Here is a 27,094-nt window from a genome sequence, read left to right on the forward strand (position 1 = left end):
TTGTTTTGTTATATAATTCTTAAGACTTAAAATATCCCCAAACTAAAGTTTACAAATGTATTCAGCCCAATAGATTTAGAAAAAAAAATCACTCAACTGAAGTTTATTAAAAAAAATACCACCTCACTTTTAATCTTTGCTGTCCCACAGATAATGACAAAGCATTCATGTAACTTCTCTGAACTGAATTCCTTCTCTATAGATGACAGTTATTAAATTAGATACTAGAAATCAAGTATTTGGTAAACATTATAGATAACAAACATGATGAGAATAGTTCACTGCTCAGAGGTTTTATTGAAGTCTGAAAAGATGAAAAGTTTGAGCTATTTAAAATCTTCTGTGAAAAGTTTGAGCTATTTAAAATCTTCTGCTTTACAGTTAGCATTCTGTGATTTGAATAGGATTCTATTCATATTATGTGACCTTAGGTTAATATTACAAGGACTTCCAAATGATACTCAAAAAGCGTGAAGCAGAAAAGATTTCCTGTGTGAACACTGGTAAATAACTTTTAAGTCAGAAAGCAGTTTTATGTATTTATTCAGAAGGTGACTCAACTGGAGAAAGAGGCTCCTTGACAATTATGAAATCCAATATTTTGAAATCTTTTCATTCTTAGCAGTTCTGTTTGTCACAACTTTAATCCTGAAGAGAGTCTCCTGTGTGAAGTTTTTCACGCATTCAGGTACTTTGCATGATGTCTGATGTGGTCAGTAATAAAAGTTGCGATGAAGTAGTAGCTATGATCATAACCCTGGAAGACAAAATAGACTCTTTCCACTTAGACACCTCAATATTAGATACATCTCTCATTTATAAATTTAATTTGCCTGTAAACAGAATATTATGAATGTAAGCAAAGTTTAATCAAATCAAAGTTGTAGTGCTTACACTTTAACATTTCTACTGCATCTTAAAAAGACTGCAAACCATGTGCAGGAAAATTAAACATTCTTCATAGCTTCGTTTCTAAATGTAGTTGTCAACATAAAAAGAGAAGAACTAATACACTGATTAAACAGGCAGATCAGACAGGTGCTCATATTGACAAGGATTAAAAGAATCTGGATTTAGAGAACTTGGAAACACAGGCAAGGTATTTTAATTCATAAAAGCAGCATACTGGTAGCAATGAAGTAGTGAACTTTTAAAACCAAAAATAAATACACATAAAAGATGCAGAGAAAAATAGAAAAATGCCTTAAAAGCTCTATCATTGTTTAAGTTGTGCTTAAACAGAGCCATGACAAACCATGTTTAGAATCCTACCTCTTACACATATCATACGTTCATTGGAAAAGAACAGAATCATGCATTAAACCTGATTATCAAACTGAGTAAAATCCTGTGAATCTTTTGACAACTACCTTGAAACAAAGAAAATGAAAGGTGTAAAGTATCTGCGACAGATCTCTACCTACCCAGCCAATGAAAACCTTTCTCTAGTTACTATGATACCTCTTAGCACAAAGTTAAGTAGTCTTCAGAGGAAAAGAACAATGTGAACCAAGTTGGGAAGGACTTTCTAAGGGTGTTATGCACCACATAAATTGGAAGGATATCCACAACTAATGGCAATTAAAACCAAGGCAGAAAAAACTGAAAGAAGTAAGTCTAAGAAAGAATTTAAGTTTTCAACTCAACTAGTAAGTAAATGAATGGTCTTTTGATGGGAGGAACGGGAATTTCTCTAAGCATGTAAGAAATAAAAATATACCTAAAAAGAATATCCCTAGGGTTTCAGGGCATGAGGCAAATCCTCACTGTTTTGATGAATTAATAAATGTTCTTAATTTCTTACTTCTAGAAGGTATGGAATTGCGCATCTATCAAGAGCAGCCAACCATTAGTAATAAAATTTACTAGAAAGTTATCGAAGTAACTTGAAAGCAATCTGTCGCTTCCTGTGGAAGAGTATATGACAGGAAGGTTGTCAACCTGAAGGCTGAGCCCTGGAATTATCTGGTTTCAATCTCTTATTAGTCATCCTATGAACCATCAGTTTCTTATATAAAGAAATAAAAAACAAGCCACCTTCTTCCCAATTATTTTAAGTCCACAATTTTTAGTCCACAAAACCTATAAAATGCAAGACCAAGTAATACTCACCATTTTTCACAGATCAAAACAAGGATCTGAAGAAAATGGGCAGAAATGCAGGAAAACAGATGTCTAAAACAACTTGTGATTATATAGCCCTAACATGACCGAGTATCTTATATTTTCATCCTTAGTTTCACATTTGTTAACTGCTTTGCATGATTCAGATGCATAAGAGACATATGGCCACTGATGATGAATCCTCATGTTAAATCCATTACTATCAGAAGTTCTGGAGTAAGGCAAAATGCTCATTTTGATCTCTCAGAATGTACTGCAAGGCAAGTCTGTTTTATCTAACATTTAAAAGCAACTGTCTTTAACATCCACAATAGTACTTAAAGTAATCAAGACAGAAGAAAACCTATCTGAAGTCATAGTTTGAGCTCAATGTGCTATCCCTACTAGGCTCATGTTTTGCTTCTCAGTCTCACTAAGTAGTATGGTTTATTCCATTCTTTTGACTAATGAGCTGATTTGGTAGTCACATACCAGACAGCTTGTACAAGCAAGTTTGTATAATTGTCTATATTTAGTGATACTTGAAGGGACTTTACTTTTCTCCTCTACCTCAAACTTCAAATGGAAAATCTACAGTAACAAAACAGACTCTTGCGAGTATAAAAATAAACACTCACATTCTTCTGTTCTTCACTCAACTCTCCAAAAGAGTCAGTGTTCCAGAAGCTCAGGTGAACATTCAATCTAACAGGCAGTGTTTTCCAACATATTTTCCAGACCCAATTAGTAAAGCTTAGACATGAATCCTCATGTTAAATTTATACAGTACAAAGAAAACTGTTCAGAGGAGTCACCTGTTCATTTAACAAACACCAGAATCTGTGTGCTGGTAAAATGCTAAGCATGAGCATATACAGATGAGTGAAATGCCTACAGTTTGAGAGCTCTTTGCCACACGTTTTGTCTTCTCTAGGAGGCATAGGAAGACACCAAACAGGGCCCTCAGACTTAGGGAGTTAGGGTAACCTCTCTTTCCAGGAAAAGAAAACTATTTCTGGAAGTTTCCTCAGTATTAGGTCACTGAAAATTTTTTTTCAACACATAAACTTCAATCACTAAGCACTGCTAAGCTCTGCTTTTTCAGATTAGAGATCTGGTCTTTGTACAGCAGCTTTCAGAATCCTGTTACCTAGTGCTTTCTTTTGTTCTTTTTTCAAGTAGACCTCCCAAAACAAATAAAGAAAAATTATATGAAGTAACCATAAATATCTCCATGTGTTAATTCCTCTCTCAAACAATTTTTTGACAATGTACAATGAATAAACAAATTGTGCATGATTAACATGCTAAAAAGTGGCAGGAAAACTTATTTCAGGTAAATTATACATATGGTTATACTTTTTTTTTCTTCCTTGGATAGAAGTTCTTGAGATGATTAATGGGCCCATTTGCAGTTGTGAGAAATTCCACAGAGAAATCCAAATATTTTTCAAATGCTAGCATTGGAACCAGGATATTAATACTGATTTAATAAATATCTTATTCAGATTTCTCCAGCATTGCATGCATTTCTGTATCCAAATTGACTATCTGCATTTAGACTGAATTAGAAAACGGGTGTATCTAAATTTTACTCTGGAAGTTATTATGGAAGACGCAATGCACTTAATCACCTGGGAAGTTCTATGCATCCACCATTACAGTGAAGAAACTGGGCAAAGATCCTCTGTGCAATTCCCTTGTAAACATACTCCTCTCCTTCCTGCCCCGCCTCTTCTACCATACCAACCCTTGGCAATCAACTGACTCCTCTCTTGTTTCCTCATAATAGTCAACCACATTTTCTTTTCATGGCATGGGGTACAGGCATAGAAAGAAATAATTAGACTGATGTAGTTTTTTTCCCCTTCCAACAATGTCACTTGTGTTTAACTCTAGGCTGTTGCTATACCAAACTCCAGAGATTTTCAGACTTTATCAGCAGGCAGAAACTTAGTCTGCAGAAACAAGAGATTTCCTTGGCACAGCCTTAGAGGAATCAGACAAGGCATCCAACATGGCAAATGCCAAGGATTAACGTTAAGGTCATCTGGAACAAAACATCGTAGCTACAATTAATATAGTTAAATACACTATTACACTTACAAATTGGAATTTGGATTTCTCAAGGTTGACTGTAGTCTAAAATGTAACTATAATGGTAAATTTTCAAATACATCTAAAAATAGTCCATCAAGAGTTAAGATATAAAGATGACATGAGGGCTGGGAAGGTGGCTCAGTGGTAGAGCGCTTCCTTGCATGCTTGAGGCCGTGGGTTCAATTCCTCAGCACCACATAAGCAAAACGCAAAAAGCTGGAAGTGGCGCTGTGGCTCAAGTGGTAGAGCGCTGCTAGCCTTGAGCTGAAGAGCTGAGGGACAGCACCCAGACCCAGAGTTCAGGCCCATGACTGGACTCAACAAAAAAAGATAAAGATGACATGAGATCTATCTATAAAATACATTAGTTTCTGACCAGTTTCCCCCACATGACATACAGTTCACATTCTAACTACCTGTATAAGTAGGGAAACTGCTAAGATCTGCTGCATAAGTTATAGAAGGCTATACAGTTTCTCCTTGCAATACCTCTAAGTCCATCCATTTACCCCTGCTTTACGGCCATACTGTCTGGGAATGGCTAGACAGATTTCAGGACCAAATTTATGATCTGTCAGTCCTGGTTATACCATACAGCGGGTCACAGGTTATTTCTCTGAACCTGTTATTTCATCTGTAAAATAGATGTATAAGAAAGGAATGATCTCTCATTTGGCAGTTAAGGCTATGAAAATGCTGTGTCAACTGTAATGGACCATTATACAGTCACTAGACTGATTTAAATAATTATATTCCAGGTAAATGTGTCTGACATGTTACTTTTAAACATTAACAAAAATGTTTTTAAATATGATATGTAATTTTCAATGTTCATTTTTTACCCCCAAATAAAAAGTTTTGTTTCTATTATGTTCTAAAGCTTATTAATAGTTTTTTTAAAAAAAATAAAAGCAGAATTTCTTTACTTAAAATGATGTATTCATGAGTACTGGGTAGTCAAAAGTTAAGACACATTTGTAAGCCAAATGATATACAGTGATTATCCTCACACCAGCAGAACTTCCAAGGAGCACAAGAGATGACTAGTATGGAAGTCAGATAATACAAGTGCATGTATGTGTGAACAAATGAGCAGCTTCTGAGGCTTTCACTGTATTTGATGTTGGTATAATTTGTGGAGGGGAAGGGAAAAACCAAATTGTTTAAATAGGGATACAGGTGACCCAATGAGATATATAAGACATTATGTTGAAAAATGGACCTTACAACTTTGGCAGGGTGGGGAGGGAGATGGGAAGGGGAAACAAAGGAGGAGGCAAAAATGCTTGATAAGAAATGTACTCATTTCCTTGCTCATGTAATTGTAACCCCTCTGTATGGTATTTTCACAATAAAAAAACTTATTAATAATAAAAAAAAGAAAATGGTAAAAAAAGAATTAATGGAGCAACTTGGCTTTATTCTACCATAACAACGAAGCACATGTAGAGACAGATAGAGTCAGTAATGTTAAGCCTTAAACTTGTTTTTAACTGTTTGGTGAAGAAAGAAAACCTTTCATTGCTAAGAGCTTTCCTATTTCTATCATACTTGGTCTTAAATACCATGAACTGAACAGAAAGGCATACACTTCAAGTGTCCTAAAGTAATTAAGAGGTAAAATTTTATATTTTAAATTATAACTTGAGAGCAGTATAGAATTTTGTTGCTTTATAGTTTTGCTATTTAGATCAAGCTAGTTTCCTGGTACTTACCTCTTGTAATCTAAAAACAACAGGGACTTTCTTTTCTGTACAAGCAGCTATGAAGTTATCAGGAAGCAGCTGTCCATCTGAAAGAAACTGATCATCTTTTCCTTGATCAATTAGTATGTCTAGCTTAGAATCTGGGTAGTTCTTCACAAGATGTGTTGCATCATAAGCCTGTAACAAAAACATTGAAATTAAAACATTAAAATTAAAAACATTAAAATTGAAAGTTCCAAGAAAGATATTCTTTGGAATATACTATACTAGATCCTAAAAGACAATCAAATCTAGTTAAGCAGTTAGGCTGATTAAATTTACTAATAATATATGCATGGTATTTTGGTTGTTAATTTAAAAGTAATGTTAATTTAGACATAAAACTATAAATTAACCAGAAAGCATAGCTCAGAATATCTCTAGGATTTCAAAAACTAGAAATTAGGGGTTATGATTGTTTATGTATAATTATGTGTTCCTTGTTATCTGTGGGGATTGAGTCTAACATCCCAATACCACAATCTGCAGATGCTCAAGTCCATTCCTTAGAATGGTTGAGTATTTGCACAGAGCCTTCAGACAACCTCTCAAACAAACCTCTGAAGTATTTATAATTACCGAACACATATGTGATGTAACATTTGTTACAATGAACTGTTTAGAAAATATGACAAGGAAAAAAAGTTTATGAATGTTTTACTACTGACATAGTTTTAAAAAGTTTTGATTCAATCCAGACGAAGAACCCACAAATATGAGAAGTGTCCTCTTTCTCTTTCCCTCCTTCTCTCTCTCTTCAACCATACATACACATCCTCTCTCTACATATATATGTGTTATATATTTATAACATGTATGTATAGTTACATATATGACATATATGTTACTATATAGATAGCAGTTTTAAGGTAAAGAGAGTACTATACAATTTTGCTTTTTCTTATAAAACTTCAATAGTTTATTCACATATTCTCAGTTCTAGAGCCTTTTTAAAAAAATTTTTTTTTGGGGGGTCCGGTTGTGGGGCCTGAACTCTGGGCCTGGGCGCTGTCCCTCAGCTCTTCAGCTCAAGGCTAGCACTCTACCACTTGAACCACAGCGCCACTTCTGGCTTTTTTCTTTTTGCTTATGTGGTGCTGAGAAATCGAACCCAGGGCCTCATGCATGCAAGGCAAGCGCTCTACTACTGAGCCACCTTCCCAGTCCCAGTTCTAGAGCCTTAATCTGAGTGGGCTAGGAATATATCTGTGGTATGTACAGCTTTTTAAAAACTAGCAAAATTAAAAATGAGTATTGATAGTCACGCAACACCTACCTTCCATTTACTTTGATCTGTTCCCAAATATCCACTAAAGGCTTTTTTGCCCCAAGGACAGAGCACTGGGTTGCAAATTGGAGCAAATGCTGAAACAGACTTAAGAAAAACAAAACTTAAAATGTTCTATTTTACTACATCAAATATGATACTTGCAACTCACTTGCAAACTAAGTCACCATGAAAATCTCTGTAAACAACAGACCTCAACTGTTCATAATGCCTCTTCATAATGCATCTTTTGTATATTCTACTGAGAGCTAATAAATGTAGGCATTTAACACAAAGCAATTCGTTACAGTTTAATTATGGTACAAACAAATGATCTGCAGAGTTTCACTCATTTCCACTAAAAATTATTCTGTATTAATATAAAATAGTTCGTGCCTACTTCAGTGAACACGCTACTAAATCTGAGACATTTTCTCTTAATTAGTGACAAGCAGTAAGGAATGCTTTTATGTATGACAGAATTTCTAAAACAATTTTGTATTCTCCACATGTTGTTCATGCACTGATGGGCTTGTGCAGCAGCTATAGAATGCTATATACTTATAAATGTATATAACAATGTCCACTAGCATGTTAAAGAACAAAAATTCAAGTTTGTTTTTCAACCTCAGACACAAGAAACCAATTGCCTTATCATAACCCTGGTTTTCTACTGCTGTCTATGAAATTGCTACAACAAATATTTTTATTTCTTAGTAGCATACCTGAAATGACTAAGAAGCTTTTCCTAGGGAGGCAAATGGATTAAAGAAATCTCAAGATAATGAAAAGTCCTGGGGTTTGTAAACAGAAGCAATCTTAAGATAATCATTGTTTCAAAGTACATTTCATTTTCAATCCTTTTAATATACTGCTCTGTATAATATGACACTTGACATATGGTGGATATTCAAACTTGGCTCATTTAAAATGAAAGGCCATAAAGATATAAAGTAAAGCACTGAAGCCTAGGAAAGAGTCTGAGTGGTATTTTTCAATCCAAGCAGCATATCAATTTTCATTAGAGGTCTTAAGGACAGACAATTCTTCAATTTCTACTCAGCATGAATATATTCTGAGAAAATCTCAACTTCACAAAGTTATTTCTGAAGAAAATACAAGTAAATGATAGATACTGTCACAATATTAATCAAGACTGTTATTCTTCATTGGGGAGAGAGAAATACATTCAAAACTAGTTTGAAAAAAATAATGGAAAAGATAAAGTACATTATATAATACTTCTAGTAAGACTACAAGAAACCACTTTGATAGAATACTTACACTCCTGGTCTTATAGTCATCAAATATAGTGCCCTTCATCAATCTCCCCAAATTTCCAAGCTTAGAAAATTTAGTTTTGATTTTAAAACAACAATGTAATCATTTCAATTGCTGAAAATTCCCAATATTATACTGTTCAAGAGAAATATGTAACACTAGTAGCATAAATAATCTTACTTTGTATTTTCCAGGATTTTTCAAAGCACAAATCAGAGCTCCATGGCCTCCCATGGAGTGGCCAAAAATAGACATCCTTTGGGGGTCCACTGGAAAATGTGAATTTATGAGTTGAGGAAGCTAGAAAAAAATATGGGTATGATAAAATATATCAGAGGAAATATGCTCAGACTTTTTCAAAGTTATATAATTTAATTATATTATACAATGAATACTTCCAAATCAGCCTTACTATGACTTGGACTGGCAAAGACTAAAAGAAAAAAAAATTCAGGTAGACAATGATTATTAATACATAATTTAAAATATATGATTTTTGCCAGGCTCTGGCGGCTCATGCCTGTAATTCTGGCTACTTAGGATGTTGAGATCTGAGGATCATGGTTCAAAGCCAGCCAGAGCAAGAGTCCATGAGACTCGTGTCTCCACTAAATTACTAAAAAGCACAGAATTGGAGCTCTGGCTCAAATGGTAGAGCGCTAGCCTTGAGCAAAAGAAGTTCAGGAACAGTGCCCAGGATCAGAACAAAAAAATTAAAAAAATATATATATGGTTCTTAAAAAGTAACTTTACAAACTTAGGGCAATAATATTGAAAAAACTTGGTAGTTTCACATCTTACAATCTATTTTTAGGGAAAATTCCTTAGAGAAGAAAAATTATATAAATGATAATATTTACTATAATATACACAAAAACATAAATATCCCAAACTATGAAAAGTATATTACACAATATTATATAATTGTTAACATTAGAATAAAACAGAAACATATTTATTTTGTACAATAAAGTAAAATAAGTTTTAAAATTCGGTGAAATTAGTCACAGACAAAAGTTTAAAGCAGGAAAATTTTGAATGAGTGCAAGGCCAGCATGGGATATTTAGGGATGTCTTATCAAAATAAATAAAAAATTTAAAGTCTAATCTGCAATATATGACAACATAATTGTTTGAGTTACGAGTGACTGGGGGGAGAGTGTAGTTCAGTGGTAAAGCTCTTTTCTAGCATGCATGAATCTCTGGGTTGAGTCCCTAGAACTTATCAAAACAAATAAGTTACCAACAATTATGGTGGTTAAAATTTTAATTACGGTGTCTGAGTCATTATGATGTACATAATAAAATTATACCATTTGTAAAAATGCATAAATTGAGTATCATTATTAACAGATATAATGTTTTTCTATTTGTCCTTTCTAATTAAACTTTGGTTTACAACTATAAAATATATTTGAATGAACCAGCTGTCAGGAAATGAATGAATGGCTGTTTCATGTATTTTCCTTGGTAACTTGGGTAGTGTGGAGAAGTTTAATATAATTATTAAAGTCTTTACATATGTTATCTGGTGGTATGTATAGCAAACAGATATAATTTTAGACTGAAATTTTTACTAAGATAATTTATAGGTGTAGAAATAGGTTTACCAATATTATACCCAGTTACTTCAGGACTGCCTGGGAGGAATTTGTCTAAGTGAAACTCTTGGCAGCCAGGAGTTAATAATTACAGTAAAATGAAATTACCTCCTCTGTTACATAAGAGTACATTCTATAATTAGTTTTCCAAGGGTCTTCAGTGGCATTCACATAAAACCCAGCACCGGTGCCGAAGTCCCAGCTCTCATCTTCTCCTTGAATATTGCAGCCACCTATCAATGAAGAACCCATGATTTCACCTATGCAGTACTCACTCTTCATGTTTAGTAACACAGATGAATGTGCAAGTCCAGAGGCACAAATATGGACTGGGCTCCCTCCTTTTGGGCAAATGGTTGAATTACACTTTTCGGCTCTTTTGCCCTTGATTGGGCCATGTGAGGTAAGAGAAGAAATAATGGTCTGGCCAATGAGATGAGTGAGAATCATATTTAAAATGGGAGAAATCAGTTGATAAAGTGATAAATTGCTTTCTTAATTGATGAAGTCCTGTCTCTCCTGTGTTTTGAACAAACTTCTTCCCTGGGTTACAAAAAGCATATCATCTTTGTCATTCAGAACTGCATAGAGATCCCTCTTCTTCTCCCACTACCAACACTTCTTTAACTCTTTATACCATGTTATCTCAGAGCGGGGAGATGGAGCTTGTGCTTAGCTTACTCTCTTGAACTCTGGAATCACTACATTTCCCCAATCCATTCAAAGGTATGGTACTTTAGGGTCAGGATGATATCAGAAAGATGAAAAGATAATAGCAAATATATGAGATGAATTCTGAAGTACACATTATACCACCTATAACTTAGGTTTGTATAAAGGATCTCTGGAACAAAATCACTTACGAGGGCTGGTATCTGGAGCAATAACAACAAGGCCATGTTCTGAAGCAGCCTGATGATAACCAGACTTTGATATAAAATTTTGTTCTGTGCAAGTTAAACCTACAAATAAAAAAAATTGTCATCTTATGCTGTAGTGTGATTATAAAGCTTTAATCTTACAATATAAGAAAACAAGCTCACTTGGTAATATTAAATAAAAAAATTTACTTTTGTCTTACAAGTAATTTTGAGTAAGCTATGTAATTTTCCTTCTTTTAAAATGTAAAATAATATTAATCTAAGAATTGTCTTAGGTTAAAAGGTCCCCAAACTATCCTTTCAAAGTCTCTTACTAGCCTTAATTACTGGAATTCTTTGGACAGACTTACTTGAGAACCAATTTTTTAAACCGTAGAATGGCATTATCAAACAACACTAATGAGCTGTTAATAAATATGGTGGTTAAATATATGGTTACTTCTGCATCAAAACATACAGTAAGCATACACTATGGCTATTCTCACACAGATATATGATACTATTATAATGGTATGAGAAAGACAAGACAAGCTGGGCGCCAGTAGCTCATGCTTGTAATCGTAGTTACTCAGGAGACTGAGATCTGAGGACGAGGTTCAAAGACAGCCGGGGCAGGAAAGTCAGTGAGACTCTAATATCTAATAAACCACTCAGAAAACCTGTGGCTAAAGTGGTAGAGAGCTAGCTTTGAGCTGAAGAGCTGAGGGACAGCGCCCAGGCCCAGAGTTCAAGCTCCACGACTGCCCCCCCATCCCCCCCAAAAAAAGACAAGATAGCATAATATTCTTGAGCTAAACAGTACTTACAACAGGAGCTCTCTCCAGTGGCCAGTGTTTAATACTCTACTACATCTGATCATCAGCAACAGCAAGGCATACTGATAGTATGATTCAGTATGAATTAACTTAAACACTTATTATTTATTTATTTATTGCCGATCCTGAGGCTTGAACTCAACCTGAGCACTGTCCCTGAGCTTTTTTTTTTTTCTTGCTCAAGATTAGCACTCTACCAAATGAACCACAGTGACTTCTGGCTTTCACTGAGTAGTTTATTGCAGATAAGAGTCTCATGGAGGGCTGGGAAGGTGGTTTAGTGGTAGAGTGTTGCCTTGCATGCATGAGGCCCTGGGTTCGATTCCTCAGCACCACATAAGCAGAAAAAAAAAAAAAGCCAGAAGTGGTGCTGTGACTCAAGTGGTAGAGTGCTAGCCTTGAGCTGAAGAGCTGAGGGACAGCGCCCAGGTCCAGAGTTCAGGTCCACGACCGGAACCCCCCGCCCCAGCCCCCCGCCAAAAAAAAAGAGGCTCATGGACTTTCTTGTCTGGGGTGGCTTCGAATCATGATCTTCATATTTCAGCCTCCTGAGTAGCTAGGATTACAGGCTTGAGCCACCAGCACCTAGCTAATGCTTTTTTTTTTTTGTCAGTTGTGGGGCTTGAACTCTGGGCCTGGGTGCTGTCCCTCAGCTCTTCAGCTCAAGGCTAGGACTCTACCACTTGAGCCACAGCACCACTTCCAGTTTTCTGAGTGGTTTATTGGAGATAAGAGTCTCACAGACTTTCCTGCCCAGCTGTCTTTGAACCTCAATCCTCAGATCTCAGCCTCCTGAGTAGCTAGGATTATAGACTTGAGTCACCACTCCTGGCATGTTTTTGCTTTTTAAAAACACTTTTACATTTGTTATCTAGGACTTAACAAGCAGTTGCCCATAAACAACTGTTAAATTAATAATAACCAGATACAAAGTCACAAGTATTCTCGTGGGAGTTTATGGCATTAGGACATACAAGACTTCACCAGTCATATCAGAAAAACAAAGCCATTATATGTCTATTACTTTCCTTCCCACACATTTTCCAGAGACACTGGAGATATACCATGATGGAAAACTTTCCCAATACTGATAAAAGGTTACCAACTCTGTAAATTCCCCCAGCCCTCCTCCCCTACCCCCACCCCCCCACCAAAAGGATGTAGATTAATAGTATAGAAAGCATGGATTTTAGATTTAAGAGATCTGGTTCTAAGCATTACTCATATTTTACTAACTTGAATATTCTAAGCCTTAGTTCTTTCATGTGAAATATGAAAATCATTATTGCTTTTTTCTATCTCATAGGAATGCTTACATGTAAAAAAACTTGTGAACTGGGTCTATGACAGACTTGTATTTGAGAAATATAAATTTGTTAGACACCAGAAAAAAAAACGTTCTTCAAAACACAAGTTCTTTGACTACAGTAATTATAGTCACAGAAATGAAAATATTTCAACTAGGATTATTCTTGAGTATGTAGATAGTAGCAATTAACACCTACTTATTTTATAGGAAAAGTAAATTATTTTGTAACTATTTTTTGAGATAAATTCAATTTGGTACTGTTAATATATTTAGTTGTACCACCATTACCACTAATTTGAGAACATTTTCATCACCTCAAAGAGAAACCCCTACCTATCAGAAGTTACCATTTATCTCAATCTCCTCAACCAACCCAGGCAACTCCTAATGTACTTCTCTATGAATTTCTGGGCACTTCATATACATGGAATTTAATATGTGGTTTTTGTGAAATGGCCTATTTTCATCTAGCAGGTTTCCATGGTTTAACATGTATGAGGACTTCAGTACTTCCTATATATTATTATTCCTATTATTTAATATTCTGTTGACTCTAGAGAAAATGAAGGAAATATAAACAAAATAATATTCTGTTCTATGGACCTGTCACATTTTTCTGGAAGGACACGTGTTTGTTCTGTGTTTTGGCTATCATAAATAATGTACTATCAACATTAGCTTTTTATTTTTTTATTTATATTTTATTGTAAAGGTGATGTTCAGAGGGGGGTTACAGTTACATATGTCAGGTAATAAGCACATGTCTTTTTAGACAGTGTCATTCCTTCCCTCATTTTGTCCCAGTTTTTAGCTTTTTATGATCATGTTTTCAATTCTCTTGGGTACGCAGCTAATGAAAGGACTGTTTTATATCAAGATTTTAGTTTATATCAAGATTTTGTTTATATCAAGATTTTAGTTTACACGTTTTGATTTCAACTAGTTGATCAGTTTTGACAAGAAACAACTGATGCAATCTCTCCGTTTTTCAGCATCTCACTAAGGAAACAGCCTTGTCATTTAATGTAAACAAATACAAGTTCTATATTTTATATTCATAAAGCTCAGATGATCTGTTTTGATAGATTTCAATTTTGGTTAGGTACTTAGGGCTTTATTACTAAAGTACCCATAACTTAATAGCCTGGTACTTCTGACCTGAATTATTAATCTGTAGTCAAAAGAAATGATTTAGTTGTTCTCATCAGAAATAAAATTCAAAAAGAAAAGATGATAACAGTTAATAAAAGTTTTGACTGTAAGTTAGAAAGTTTGTTCAATCTCACAGTTATGTGATTTGGGGTAAAACTTATATTTTGGGGGAACTTGGCTTTCTTTGTGTGAATCAAATGATTTCTAAGGTTACCTTTAGTTATACAATATTACATTTTCTACAATTAAGTATCTAATTTTGTTGCTAATTCTTTTCAAAATACCTAATGTGCTTCTAGAAAAATCAGTGTTCATTATTTAATCAGTTAAGGTAAAATCAGATACATATTTAGCTTTTATCTTTCAAAATGAAATACTCTCATTCTCAAAGACTGGTATTTGAATCTTACCTTTAACTAAATAAATATTTATTAAAACAATGTTATAAGAATAATTTTAGGGGCTGGGAAGGGGGCTCAGTAGTAGAGCGCTTGCCTTGCATGCCTGAGGCCCTGGGTTCGATTCCTTAGCACCACATAAGCAAAAAGAAAAAAGCTGGAAGTGGCGCTGTGGGTCCAGTGGTAGAGCGCTAGCCTTGAGCTGAAGAGCTGAGGGACGGCGCCCAGGCCCAGAGTTCAGGCCCCATGACCGGATGCCCCCCCCAAAAGAATAATTTTAAGGAAACAAAATAACACATTATAATTTGGTTGTTTTAACTCTCATTGTAATGTCTGCCTCTAAAATGAAAAGCCAATATCTGTAAGCACTGACACTCAAAACTACCATGATCAAAGGCTTCGTTCCTCAATTCTATCTACAGTTTGATTGGGAATATAAGCCACTGAAGAAACAGTGTTCTTTGTGATTGTCCAGACTACTGCCATAGAAACTCTATGGAGTTTAATTAAAATATTCTCAAGATCACTATAGGAAGTTACATGTCTGTGGTTTCTAGTTAGTATGTCATGGTGTGGTTTCATCTAATATTGTTCTATTTTACTGGTAAAGTTTCTGCCATTTCAGAAATACGTAGGAAGATGTAAGGTAGATAAATAACTTTTCCAAGTCCTTTTCATTGAGTCGAGAACTTTATGTCCTCTGCTAAGTTACCTGGTCTAATTGAGAAATGAGTAAATGTAATTTCATAGATCTAAAATTATTCTTATGATGCCAGTAGACTAGGAGAGACTGCTAAAAATAAAAAAGGCTCAAAAAGCATTTAAATAAGTAAAAATTAAAGTGTGTGTGGGGAGTAAACCAGTTAAAAAGAATAGTTCCTGTGTAAAACTCAAAAGTGTAATACATACCAGACAGCCAATAGAGTGCAGGGCACTTGTCAGTTTCTGCCTTTGGTGGTAGGTAGATAGCAAATTTCATTTTGCAGTTCAGCTCAACACTGTAATTTTAATCACAATCACAACAAAATATTAATACTCTCCATTAACCAAAACAAAATAATTAAGCACTATTTAGAATGCAAGATATATAGTAAAGGCCCAAAAAAGTGATCTAATGTTCAAATGTTTTCTTGATTTTTCTTTTTTTAGTTTGTTATTACCTACTAACATCCCACTATGGCAGGGTGCTAGTTAATTCACCCTGCCTTTGTTCTCCGTATATTTCTACATTCCTCTTTCCCCCACCCTTTCTATATATAATTTTGGTTGGTCAGTATAAGGAAGCTATCAGTACATCCAGAGATGAGCTACCAGGACTATTTCACCTTTTCTTTTAGTCTCCTGTTTCCCTTGAGTTAATAAACTGTTGTTTGTTGCTTGGCTCCCACAACAGCCCCATCAATGTAATAAGAAGTCTCCGGTATGCTCCCCTTCCACTCTCTGCAGAAGTTTGATTTACTTTTATACCCTTCTTATTCTTGATTAGAGTCATGAAAAGTTTCTGGAAGTTGCTTTTATGTCTTCAACTGCTATTAGGGAGGTTCAGATGTTTCTTTCATAATATACTATATTAGATCTATAGCCAATGCCAGGATATTTATAATCAGTTATTATCAGTTGGCAAAATCCAGTAAGTTGATGGCTTAACACTTTTAAGTGGGTCGTGATGGTATATGGGAGGATGCAGCAGGAGGATCAAGATCAAACAAAATAACACAACAAATGGAAACCTTTTCATACACTTAAATTTTTATTAAGTGTAATAAAAATGTTAAGATTAAAGCTGGGCGCTGGTAGCTCTTGCCTGTAATCCTAGCTACTCAGGAGGCTGAGATATGAGGTTCGAAGTTCAAAGCCAGCCCAGGCAGGAAAGTGTGTGAGACTTTTATCTCCAATTAACCATCATTTAATTGGGATTGTGGCTCAAGTGGTAAAGTGCTGGTCTTGAGTTGAACAGCTCAGGGACAGTTTCCAGCCCAGAATTCAAGCTCCATGACAGACAAAAAAAAAAGGTTGAGAACAGTCTCATATTAAATTTTCTTACCACAATTTAAAAAACAAAACAAAACACAAAACTATCTCAAATAGTGAAATAAATCAGGTCTGAAGCATATGAGTCCCTATCATGCTATTTGGTATTTGCTGCCCAAATGCAAAGAGTATATAGAGATCTGGTATGGCCACTTTGTACTATCACTAATTCAACATCAAAGTCCTCTTATCCACTTTCATAAATTTCTTCTTAGCCAAGTGTATCAATCAATTTTTCTTATAAAAAATCTCAAACAACAGAACTTTCTGCAATAATAAAACTGTTCTGTATCAGCACTGCCAATGGCCTTCTATCACATATAACTAGCTACTGAGCACTTGAAGTGTGGCTAGCAGAACTTTTTTTTTTCCTTTGAGGCAGTCAGTATTGGCTTTCTGTTTTGTTGTGTTTTGTTCTGGTTGTGGAACTTGAATTTAGGGACTGGAGACTATCCCTGAGCTTTTTTGCTCAAGGCTCATGTTCAACCACTGGAGACACAACTCCACTTCATTTTTTTTTTTTTGGTGGTTATTTGAATTTAAATTTTATGGACTTTCCTTCTCAGGCTGGCTTTAAACTACAATTCTCAGGTCTCAGCATCCTAAAAACCTAAGTTTGCAGGCATGAGCCACCAGCACCCAGCCTAATACTGAGTTTTGAAGTCAAGGTCTCAAGCTCACTTGGCTTGCTTACTTAGCTGATGCTCTCTCCACCACTTGAGCCATCCTTCTAGCCTGACTTTTTAGCCGGTTATTTGGAGATGGAATTCCTTGGACTTTTCTGCCCAAGTCAGCTTCAAACCATGATCCCTTAGCTTTGCCTCCTTAATAGTTTAGGATTACAGGTGTGAGCCATTAGAGTTCAGAGGGACTGATTTTCTTTCCTTTTTTTTTTTTTTTGGTCTATTCTGGGGCTTGAACTCTGGGACTGAGGGCTGTTCCTGAGCCTCTTTGTGATCAAGGCTAGTGTTCTACCACTTGAGCCACAGTGCCGCTTCTGGCTTTTTCTGAATAGTTTATTGGAGATATGAGTCTTATGGACTTTCCTGCCTGGAAATCCTCAGATCTCAGTCTCCTGAGTAGCTAGGATCATAGGCATGACCCCCACTACCTGACAAATGAATAGCCCAGGCTGGCCTCAAACTCATGATCCTCCTGCCTCATCCTCCTCATTGATTACCAGTGTGTGCCACCATAGCAGACTGAATTTTTAATAGCTAATTAAACCACACATGTCTACTGGCTATGAGATCTCTGGACTTTCTAACCAGTTGCTGCCTACCATTACCAAAATCATCTATCTGACCCTGTTCTTCCTGATCTCAAGCTTTCTGGCTTTAGCCCTTTGTTTTGATGGATATGGACCAGCCACTTCCAGAAAAGAGCTGCATGGGAAATACACTAATACAGGCAGAAAAGACTTTATCCTACTCTCACCCTTAACAAGGATACTTTTAGTGACAAAAGGCATCCTTCAGAATGTTAGAGGCTCTGCTGCTCTGCCTTCTTATCCTGAATCCCTATAAGCTGATCTATACCTCTGAAAATCCTTAATCAATCTCCACCCCCTGATACTTGGGAAGTTTCTGTTTCTAATACTTAACAATGTTGGTCCATTTTCTTTTTTCTTAATAAGGTTTTTATTGTGAAAATACTGTACAGAGGGGTACAATTACATGAGCAAGGTACAATTACCTTTCTTATCAAGCACTGTTGCCTCCTCCTTTGCTTTTCTCCTCCCATCCCTTCCCTCCCATCTCCACAACTACATGTTGGTGCATTTTCATCCAGTATGTTCTACCATTTTTCAAGCCAGCAACTTAAACCTTTCAGGTTTAATAAGTCTAGAATTATAGCCATATCTTTGTTTCTGTTTTACTTTTCAAAACTCATAATATTTAATGTCTTAGGCAAGTCCTCTAATCTTACCTTTTCACTTTGATTTTCCTTTTTTTTTTCATAGTCCCTACCAGGAAGTCCAGTCTTATCAACTAATGCTTCTCATTTCTACTATCTTAGTATAAAATTTCTGGCCTGTTTTGTTCTTAAGTATTTTATTATTATTTCTTCTGATGTCAGGGGTTAAATTCTTCTCTATCACTTTGATATTAAACATTAGTATATTTGAAGTCCATCCATTGCAGTCTACTTCCTCCAATGTTTGTTTTTTTTGCTGCTGTGCGTCTTTTGAATTAGTGGCCTTACATGGATGTCTAAGAGATCTTCAGCTTTCTCTTTCTATTTAAGCATGAAAACACTAACTGTTGGATTGAAAGAAGAGTGCAGGCTAGGAGTATTAACTACTGCTTCAGTGCCAGCCATGCTTGGCCAGATCACTTTACTGGCAAATCTGCATCTCTTAAAACCTGGTCTTTTGGATATAGCTAAATTCCCAAGAGAAAACTCTTATAAGCCAAACTCCCCAAATTTTTGTAGCTAGTGGATGAAATTCAGTATACCCATTTTTGCTTAACATATTTGCATTATACCTTCCACCAGTTGTCCCTGGTACACTCTGGCACAGACTGCTTACCTTCCTAAAAATTAGACCTCCAGTCTCTGGTCAGAGGTGGAGAGGGTAGCAACCTGGCTGCACAGAATGCTCGGACAAAATCTGGGATTTAACTGCTTTCTTAACATAAATGTTCAGCTACCTTTCCTGAGCTCCATATTCATCTTCCTTCCTGTGTGCCTGATGTAACTGGTTCCTAAGGCTTTATAAAATACATAACTTCTCAGCTTTCTCTTCCTGTTCAAAACTTGGCTTTCTAGGCTGTGCTAAGTTGGTGGTGCCCGTCCATCTGTATTCTTGCTTCTGAAATTCTGTTCTTAGTTCCTGTTCCCTGATTCTTCTGTGTGTATGTACACGTGTGTGCTTAGTGCTTGAAACTTTCTTAATACCATGTTTGTCAGATTTGAGGAGGCAGCAGAGATAAATGCATGAAGTGTAAGCTGCCACCTATAACGAAGCCAGGTGTCTTTTTCATTTTAAAAGATCCCTAAAGAAGAAGACGTTCTCTGAATTTCCTGGAGGCAGCACAGGCATTTTCACCAAGTATTAGAAAAGTGTCAGAGCTTGAAGATTTTCTTTAACTCATAACTTTTTACTTTATGCAGTCCAAGTAAGTTTGTGAAATTGTCAGATACTCATAGAGACAGAGATATTAATAGCAGAATAATATGCTATTATGCAAAGATTTGTTTAAAACTACAGAACAAATAAATTGAATAAGAAGTATCTAAAATCACCTGTATCTTAAGTTACCTGTCATGTTCAAACACTTTCTGCAATCCTCCAAAACACTTGTTGCTGGAAATCTGTTTTAATGCCATTCTTCTCCTATTGGTGAAGATAAATCTCATTAATTTCTGAAGATTTAGTTTCTGAAAACCTTGAAATAAAACTGGTATTGGATTAGATGGCCATACAATTATTTTCTACCTGGAGTTTTCTTTTTTCATGTGTTTGGGAAATAACATTAAGAAATTAAATTGCATATTCCACAGTTTCATTCATTATTTACACTAGAAAATCTCGTGATTTTGGTATACCATTACTAATATATTAAGAAGTAATACACAAATTTTAGATCAATATGCAGTGAATAATTGAATATATGTTCTATAAAATTCAAAGAAAGTGAGGGAAGAGGTGGGTTGGGAGGGATGGGTGAGAATGTTGAAAGAGGTGACAATGATCAAGGTGTACTGAATTCATATACTGCTTTGCTGAATGGCAATTCCTTTGTACAACTACTTAAAGATAATAAAAATATCAACAAAACAAGTATAGAGAAGCATGTTAATAGTGAATCAAAAGAACTTGTCATTAGAAAATAATGAAGTTTGGTAATTAACTTTTTTCTCCAGCACATTTTAATTTGATCATACAATCCTGACATTGAAAAACACTTTTATTCTAAATACCTACTAAACAAAGAGAAAATTTTCGCAAGGAAAGATTACCTTCTGACCCTAGAAGCATGAAAATACACAGTATGGAGTCCTACACAGGAAATAAAAAACTTCAGAAATAAGTCGGGCGCTGGTGGCTCACACCTGTAATCCTAGCTACTCAGGAGGCTGAGATTTGAGGATGGTGGTTCAAAGCCAGCCTGGACAAGAAAGTCCATGAGACTCTTATCTCCAATAAACCACTAGAAAACCGGAAGTGGCACTGTGGCTTAAGTGGTAGAGTGCTGGCCTTGAGCTGAAGAGCTGAGGGACAGCACCCAGGCCCAGAGTTCAAGCCCCACAACTGACCAAAAAAAAAAAAAAACTTCAGAAATATACTAATATATAGTGATCAGTTACAGCTTTATCTGATAAAAATATGTAATAATAGTCTTTGACAGGAAATCTTGGAAATGTCTTTATAAAATTCTAAATGATAATAGTTTCAATTCTATCTTTAAATTCTTCAGAAAATCTAGACACCATATCCAGCTTTTTTTTTTCTTGAGCTGGGAATCTCACTAATTTTTTGCTTGAACTAGCTCAAGATCCATGTGATCTCCACCTGCTGAGCTGTTTGGGATTATAGTCATAAGCCACTGTGCTCAGTTATTTTCCAAACTTCTTATATACATACAAGGCCAAACTTTAAATATTTTTTAACAAATCTTTTTACATATCATTATTCATCTATTTTACTAAGCCACATATAGTCTATTACCTCTGTTCTTTAGCTGAAATTCCAAACAAGTACTTTTGGCCAGAATTATGACTAAAATACTTTTAATTACCCGTTTGCAAAGTATCTTCAATTACAAATCAAGAAAAATGTTAGATTTAACAAAAAGTATGACATAAACTAAGAAAACTATATATGGTGATTATATTTTCAATGCAAATTTGCTGTATGATAAGCTGAAGGCATGAATCAAGTATTCTTCATTCTGTTTAGCAAGAATGAAGCCCTGAGGTCAGATCCTAATACTGCCAATAAGGTAAAGGAAAAGAAGTTACATCAGGTGCTGGTGGCTCTTTCCTATAATCCCAGCTTCTCAAGAGGCTGAGATCTGGAGGATCTCAAGCAAGCACAGACAGAAAAAGTCCTCAAGACTGCATCTCTAAAATAACCAGCAAAAAAATCACTGTAAGAAAATTACCCATTTTAATTCACTTTTCTGGGTTAAAGAGCAATATTGATGTCTTAGCTGTTCAAGCCTAGAATAGATTGCTACTGAATGTATTATTAGACGCAACATTCAGTAGTTTCATCGTAGGCTTTATGTAGCAATATTCACAATTGAGAAACAAAAGCAGGAATAGATGCAAACCAGTTAAATATAAATGTTCTATTCCTTGATGTTTCTTTTTACCTATAGAACACAAACTTACAAAATAAATATACATTAAATGTTAAAAATAGCAAAAAGCAGTACAGGAGGCATGGCAAATAAGGGCGTCAAATATGATGCCCCAAGTTCAAACCATAGTACTACAAAAAATTTAAAAGAAAAATGAAGGATTTTTTTTATTTTTTATTGTGAACATACTGTACAGAGGGGTTACAATTACATGGGGAAGATAATGAGTACATTTCTTATCAAGCATTGCAGCCTCCTCCTTTGTTTCCCCTTCCCATCCCTTCCCAGCCTCCCCCGCCCCCTCATCCAATCCTCCCCCCCAAATGAAGGATTTTTTTAATTAATAAAATTTTAAATTTTATTCTAGTAACTCATAAACAATAAAACTTAAGTAAGTTCATTTACCTAAGTGCTACATTTTTTTGATCTGCATCAAAGGGAAAATACCTTGAAAACTAAATGGATTACTTATACATTCCCAAAGGATATTTTCTTTTAAGGCCTATGGGTGACCGTCCACCTGGGATATGGCAGCACAGAAAATGCAGCTGATGGGTCGCCACTCTGAACCTTAATTTTAGTATAGATATGCACCAGACCAATTGCATATACACTAGTGGTCCTGTAAAAGCCGCTGAAAAAATTCTTATTTCCTAGGAAACACATAGCTGAAGAAGAGGCAAAAGAAAAGCTAACTGCAAGAAGAACCCCAAAGAAAATTCAGGAAATCTTCTTGAGTTGTAATTGAGAAGTATTTTATCAACAGATAGAAAGTATTTTAGTCATAATTCTTCTGGCCAAAAGTATTGATTTAGAATTATTATTAAAAAACATTCGAAGAGAAGATATAATAGATGACTTGCAGATGTAATAGATGACTTGTGATTTATTCAAATAGATGAAAAAGTGTGGAAAGTTTTGAAACAAAGGATAAGCTAAGTTTTTAAGTTTGAAACTTAAGTTTGACACTGTAAGACATTTGGAAAATTACCAGGCACAGTGACTTATAACTATAATCCCAGCTTTTACAAATCTCAACAAATCCCTTGAAAACACAAACACAAACCCTAAAAGGTCTTTTGTTAATAGGAATGCCTATGATGCATTCTCTACTTAAACTCAAGTTTGTGCTGAAATAAACCAAGCAAACCGCTATGGACTTGTTGAAACCAAGACAGGTCCTTGGAAAAAATCATTGAGCAGGTAATTCGTTTATCAGAAGTCATTACAGAAAAAGGTGGTGTTATTTGAGGAGATGACATCTTTTTGTTTTACAGCCTCAAAACCCATCCAGTGAGACAAGATGGGGAGGTGAAAGACAGAGATAGTGATGATCCTGTGCAGTGCAGGCCCAGGTTCTGTGCCTGACCTTTCTTTTTAATTATATATAAAAATAAGTTCTAAGCCGGGCGCAGGTGGCTCATGCCTATAATCCTAGCTACTCAGGAGATTGAGATCTGAGGATCTTGGTTCAAAGCTAGCCCAGGCAGAAAAGTCCACGAGATTCTTTATCTCCAATAAATGACTCAGAAAAGCTGGAAGAGGTGCTGTGCCAAATGGTAAAGCCCTAGCCTTGAGCACAAAAAGGCTCAGGGGTGCTGGGAAGGTGGCTCAGTGGTAGAGCGCTTGCCTTGCATGCATGAGACCCTGGGTTCTATTCCTCAGCACCACATACACAGAAAAAGGTGGAAGTGGGTGCTATGGCTCAAGTGGTAGAGTGCTAGCCTTGAGCTGAAGAGCTCAGAACGGTGCCCAGGCCCAGAGTTCAAGCTCCACGACCAGCAAAAGAAAAAAAAAAAAGGCTCAGGGAAGGTGTTCAGGCCCTGAGGTCAAGCCCCAGCACTGGCAAACATGCAAACATATATACATACATACATACAAAGTTGTAAATGACAGGTGCTCATGCCTATAATCCTAGCTACTCAGGAGGCTGAGATCTGAGGATGGAAGCCAGCCCAGGCAGGAAAGTCCAAGAAACTCTTACCACCAATTAACTACCCCCAAAAAAATCCAGAAATGGAGCTGTGGTCCAAGTAGCAGAGCACCAGCTTAGAGCCAGAAAAAGCTTTACGGACAGTGCTCAGACCCTGAACTCAAGCCCCAGTACCAGTTTTAAAAATTGAAAATAGAAAAAAAAAAGCTTATGAAGATAGAAGAAAGTACTAGTTGACAGAGCTAAGTGCCTGTGTTTTAAAAACTACTAAGCTTAAAAATTAGGAGTGACAGGAGCTACGTTTATTACTTAATGTTCCTAAGTAACCATGTTTACAAAATCACACTTCAGTCTCCCACCTTCAACCTAACTATATAAACACAGAAGTCAGCCTCCTACTTCCTAGAAGGTTCTGGAACCGCTAAGGCCCCACGGGAGCCCAGGGTGGTAATCCGTTTAACACACACGGGCTCACTGGAGCCTCGGGCACGGCTCCTCCTCCGATCTCACACCTGTTTTGTCTGACGAAGTAAACGGCACCGTCAGAAGCGGTGGGAGGCACGGTTCCAACCGGACCGGTGAACCCCAAAGGCGAGGGGTGGGGCGGCCCGGGGCCCCAGTGCGCGCGGCCCGGCGGGGACCCGGCGCCCCGCGCGCCTCCGGGCGGTCCCGGGAGCCCGGGGACGGCGGGACCGCGCGCGCGCAAGCCAGCCCGGACCGCGCGCGGCCAGCCCGGACCGCGCGTGGCCAGTTCGGCGCCCGGGCTCACACCGGGCACGAGCCAGCTCCGAGAAGGAAATAGGATTAGGGACGGGGCGCAGCGCCGCGCCCCGGGATCCCGTCCAGGCCAGGGCTGCGACGGAGTGGCTCCGGCCTGAGCACATCCGCGCCGCAGGCATGGCGTCTGCCCCGACTAGGCCCCGCGCAGCCGCGGCCGTCCCAGAACCAGGGGCGAGGGGCGGCCGAGGAGCTGCCGACTTCCGCCAGTTCCCCGCCTTACCTCGGCTGGTGGTGCAGGCCAGACACGGAAAGCGGCCTGAAGGGAAGGGCGGGGCTTCAACATGGCCTCCAAGGACAGGACCTGGGCCCGCCCTCTCTCCAACCCTGTGGCCACGCCCCCTCGGAGCTTGCGCCTTACTCCACCGTGTGGCCCCGCCCTTATGGCCCCGCCCCCTTCGGCTCCAATCGTGAGGCACCGCCCTCCGGGCTTCGCCCCTCCTACCCCGTCCTCTCTGGGCCCTCCCCCTTTCCGCGCCAAACCTGTGGCCTGCCTCCTTCGACTCCAGCCCGCTGTGTCCGCCCCCTCTTGCCCCGCCCCCTCCCCATCTCCAACCCTGTGGCCCCGCCTCCCGGGCCCTTTGGCCCCCACCCTTTCTGCCAGTCCCCCTTTGTGCCCACCCCTGCACCCCCAGTTACTATCCCTTCACGAACTGGCTCTTGCTGCTATTGTTGCCCCCAACTTCTTTCCACCCATAGGTCAGGATCTTCCCAATCTGGGGTGGCTGATGTTGGGCTCTCACTTTGTTTAAGCTCCTCTGCTCCAGTGCCTTCCTGGAGAAGACAGACCAGAGGCTGAGGCTGTCGTAAACCTGGGTGCTGCTCCACCGACGTGCTGAAGAGTATCTGTGTAACGATGGCTCTGTGGAAACCAGGCCGCAGACCCAGATTTTCAGTTTACCTACTTGGTGGAACTATTTGAAATCTCCACTGGTAGGCACAGGGAAAAACCCGATCAATGTCCAATTTTTCCCCCTCTTGGCTCAAACTGAACTGTGAGGGTTACTGGTTAATGATTTACAAGAATCTCCCTTGACTCTTTGCTTATTTCGTTTAAGCAAACTGATTTTGAATGTACTTTGTCTTTTGGGGAAATTAAACATGGTTGCAAAAGGGCTACACTTATTTGATGGGTTGTAAAACACTGTATTTATACTGATCGTGGGAGCATGCAGCCTTGCATCTTATAAAGGGATCCTACTGAAGAGAGATTTTCCCTTCTCTCAGTAGGCTTTTGAACAAGGGCCTTACATTTTCATTTTGTTCTGGGCCCTGAAAATTATGTAGCTGGTCTTGCTTATCAGTAGGTGACATGACCTATATGGAAACCGACATACATGTGGATGAGCTGCCACACAGGACATGACCTTTGAGTATTTCTGTGTCCCAGGTCCATATTGCCATAATGAACTGAACCTGTGTTTCCCCTGGCCAGGTGCTTCTGGTGCTGGGGCAGTTCCTCCTATCACCAGGGAGCATCTCTGTCCTCTCTTTTTCTAAAAATCTCAACATGCTCCAATGACTCCTAGCACTCCCTAGCCTGTTTTTCACTGTCATACAGTAAAAAGGAATTATCTTTACTCTCAGGATTTCAGTTCCACTTCAAAGTTAAATAGGCCTTTAATCACATCATTATAGAATGCTACTATGTTAATAGTAAAATTATTTGGAATGTTGAACTGTAAAACAGTGCAAAGAGATTGTTAAATAATCAATAGTCCTATGATTTAGAGAAATTTTAATTTGTGATAGATTAGTTCACTTAAAGTTTGAAAACTGGACTAAAAACCTTTTTGTGCCTGGCAAGAATTTGGAAGCACTGAAGGATTTTTTACTTCATAACACAATCATTTAAAATTTAAATACCTTTTTGATTAAATTTGAATTTTTGTATTTTCCAAAACAGTTGTCTATTTAATCTACATTTCATGTTTGTACTAAAAATATCTACTTATCTATCGTTATGGCATTATTCTTGTTATGCTAGTATTGAGTGTATGATTTCTCTTTTTTTCCCCTAGAGATATTCTGATGAACTTTTCAAAGAGAAGTTCTTGGATTTGTATATAAATTAAAAAAAATTTTAAATTAAGGGTGTATTCCAATAAGATGAAATGTTGGATCAATTATCTTGGGTTATTTAACCCTTCTTGAAATGTATCAGAAAATTGCATTCAAGAAAGTTCATAAATACAGATTTTAAAAATTTTCTCACACTTTGAAGTTATGCTATACATAGTATTATTACTAAAACTACTATATTTGAAGATCCTTCAACAGTTATATATTTTATTATTCTACATGAGTCATATTTAACTTCAATGTTCTTTTCTTCTGTTACCAATGATACATGAAGAATGAGTCCAAAATTTGGTCATGTGAAATACTA

At 37.2% G+C, this 27,094-nt stretch overlaps 1 protein-coding gene across 2 annotated transcripts; it reads right to left on the bottom strand.

Annotated features, from left to right (window-relative positions):
- Positions 1–526: 526 nt before the first annotated feature.
- Esd (esterase D) lies at positions 527–25,024 on the bottom strand. 2 transcript variants are annotated; one of them, XM_013010734.1, is made up of 9 exons: positions 24,928–25,024; positions 19,949–20,022; positions 15,562–15,650; positions 10,961–11,059; positions 10,206–10,330; positions 8,677–8,796; positions 7,225–7,323; positions 5,919–6,086; positions 527–757 (listed from the first exon to the last, which is right to left on the bottom strand). In XM_013010734.1, exons 2-9 carry the CDS (start codon positions 20,014–20,016, stop codon positions 677–679), a joined length of 849 nt encoding a protein of 282 aa, XP_012866188.1. In that variant the 5' UTR covers positions 20,017–20,022; positions 24,928–25,024; the 3' UTR covers positions 527–676. The 2 variants fall into 2 exon arrangements, with proteins under 2 accessions (XP_012866188.1, XP_012866197.1); XM_013010743.1 differs by lacking the exon at positions 24,928–25,024 and having other exon boundaries at positions 19,933–20,017.
- Positions 25,025–27,094: the final 2,070 nt, after the last annotated feature.

The sequence above is a fragment of the Dipodomys ordii genome, unplaced genomic scaffold (assembly GCF_000151885.1).
Source record: "Dipodomys ordii isolate 6190 unplaced genomic scaffold, Dord_2.0 Scaffold1, whole genome shotgun sequence".
In the NCBI taxonomy this organism is placed as follows: Eukaryota; Metazoa; Chordata; class Mammalia; order Rodentia; family Heteromyidae; genus Dipodomys; species Dipodomys ordii.

Coding starts and splice junctions, on each gene's coding strand:
- Esd (XM_013010734.1), bottom strand. CDS start 20,016: ATGGCATTAAAACAGATTTCCAGCAACAAGTGTTTTGGAGGATTGCAG. Junction 11,060..15,561: donor TGCACTCTATTGGCTGTCTG/GTATGTATTACA, acceptor TTTTATTTGTAG/GTTTAACTTGCACAGAACAA. Junction 7,324..8,676: donor AAAATCCTGGAAAATACAAA/GTAAGATTATTT, acceptor GTTTTTCTTAAG/TCTGTTTCAGCATTTGCTCC.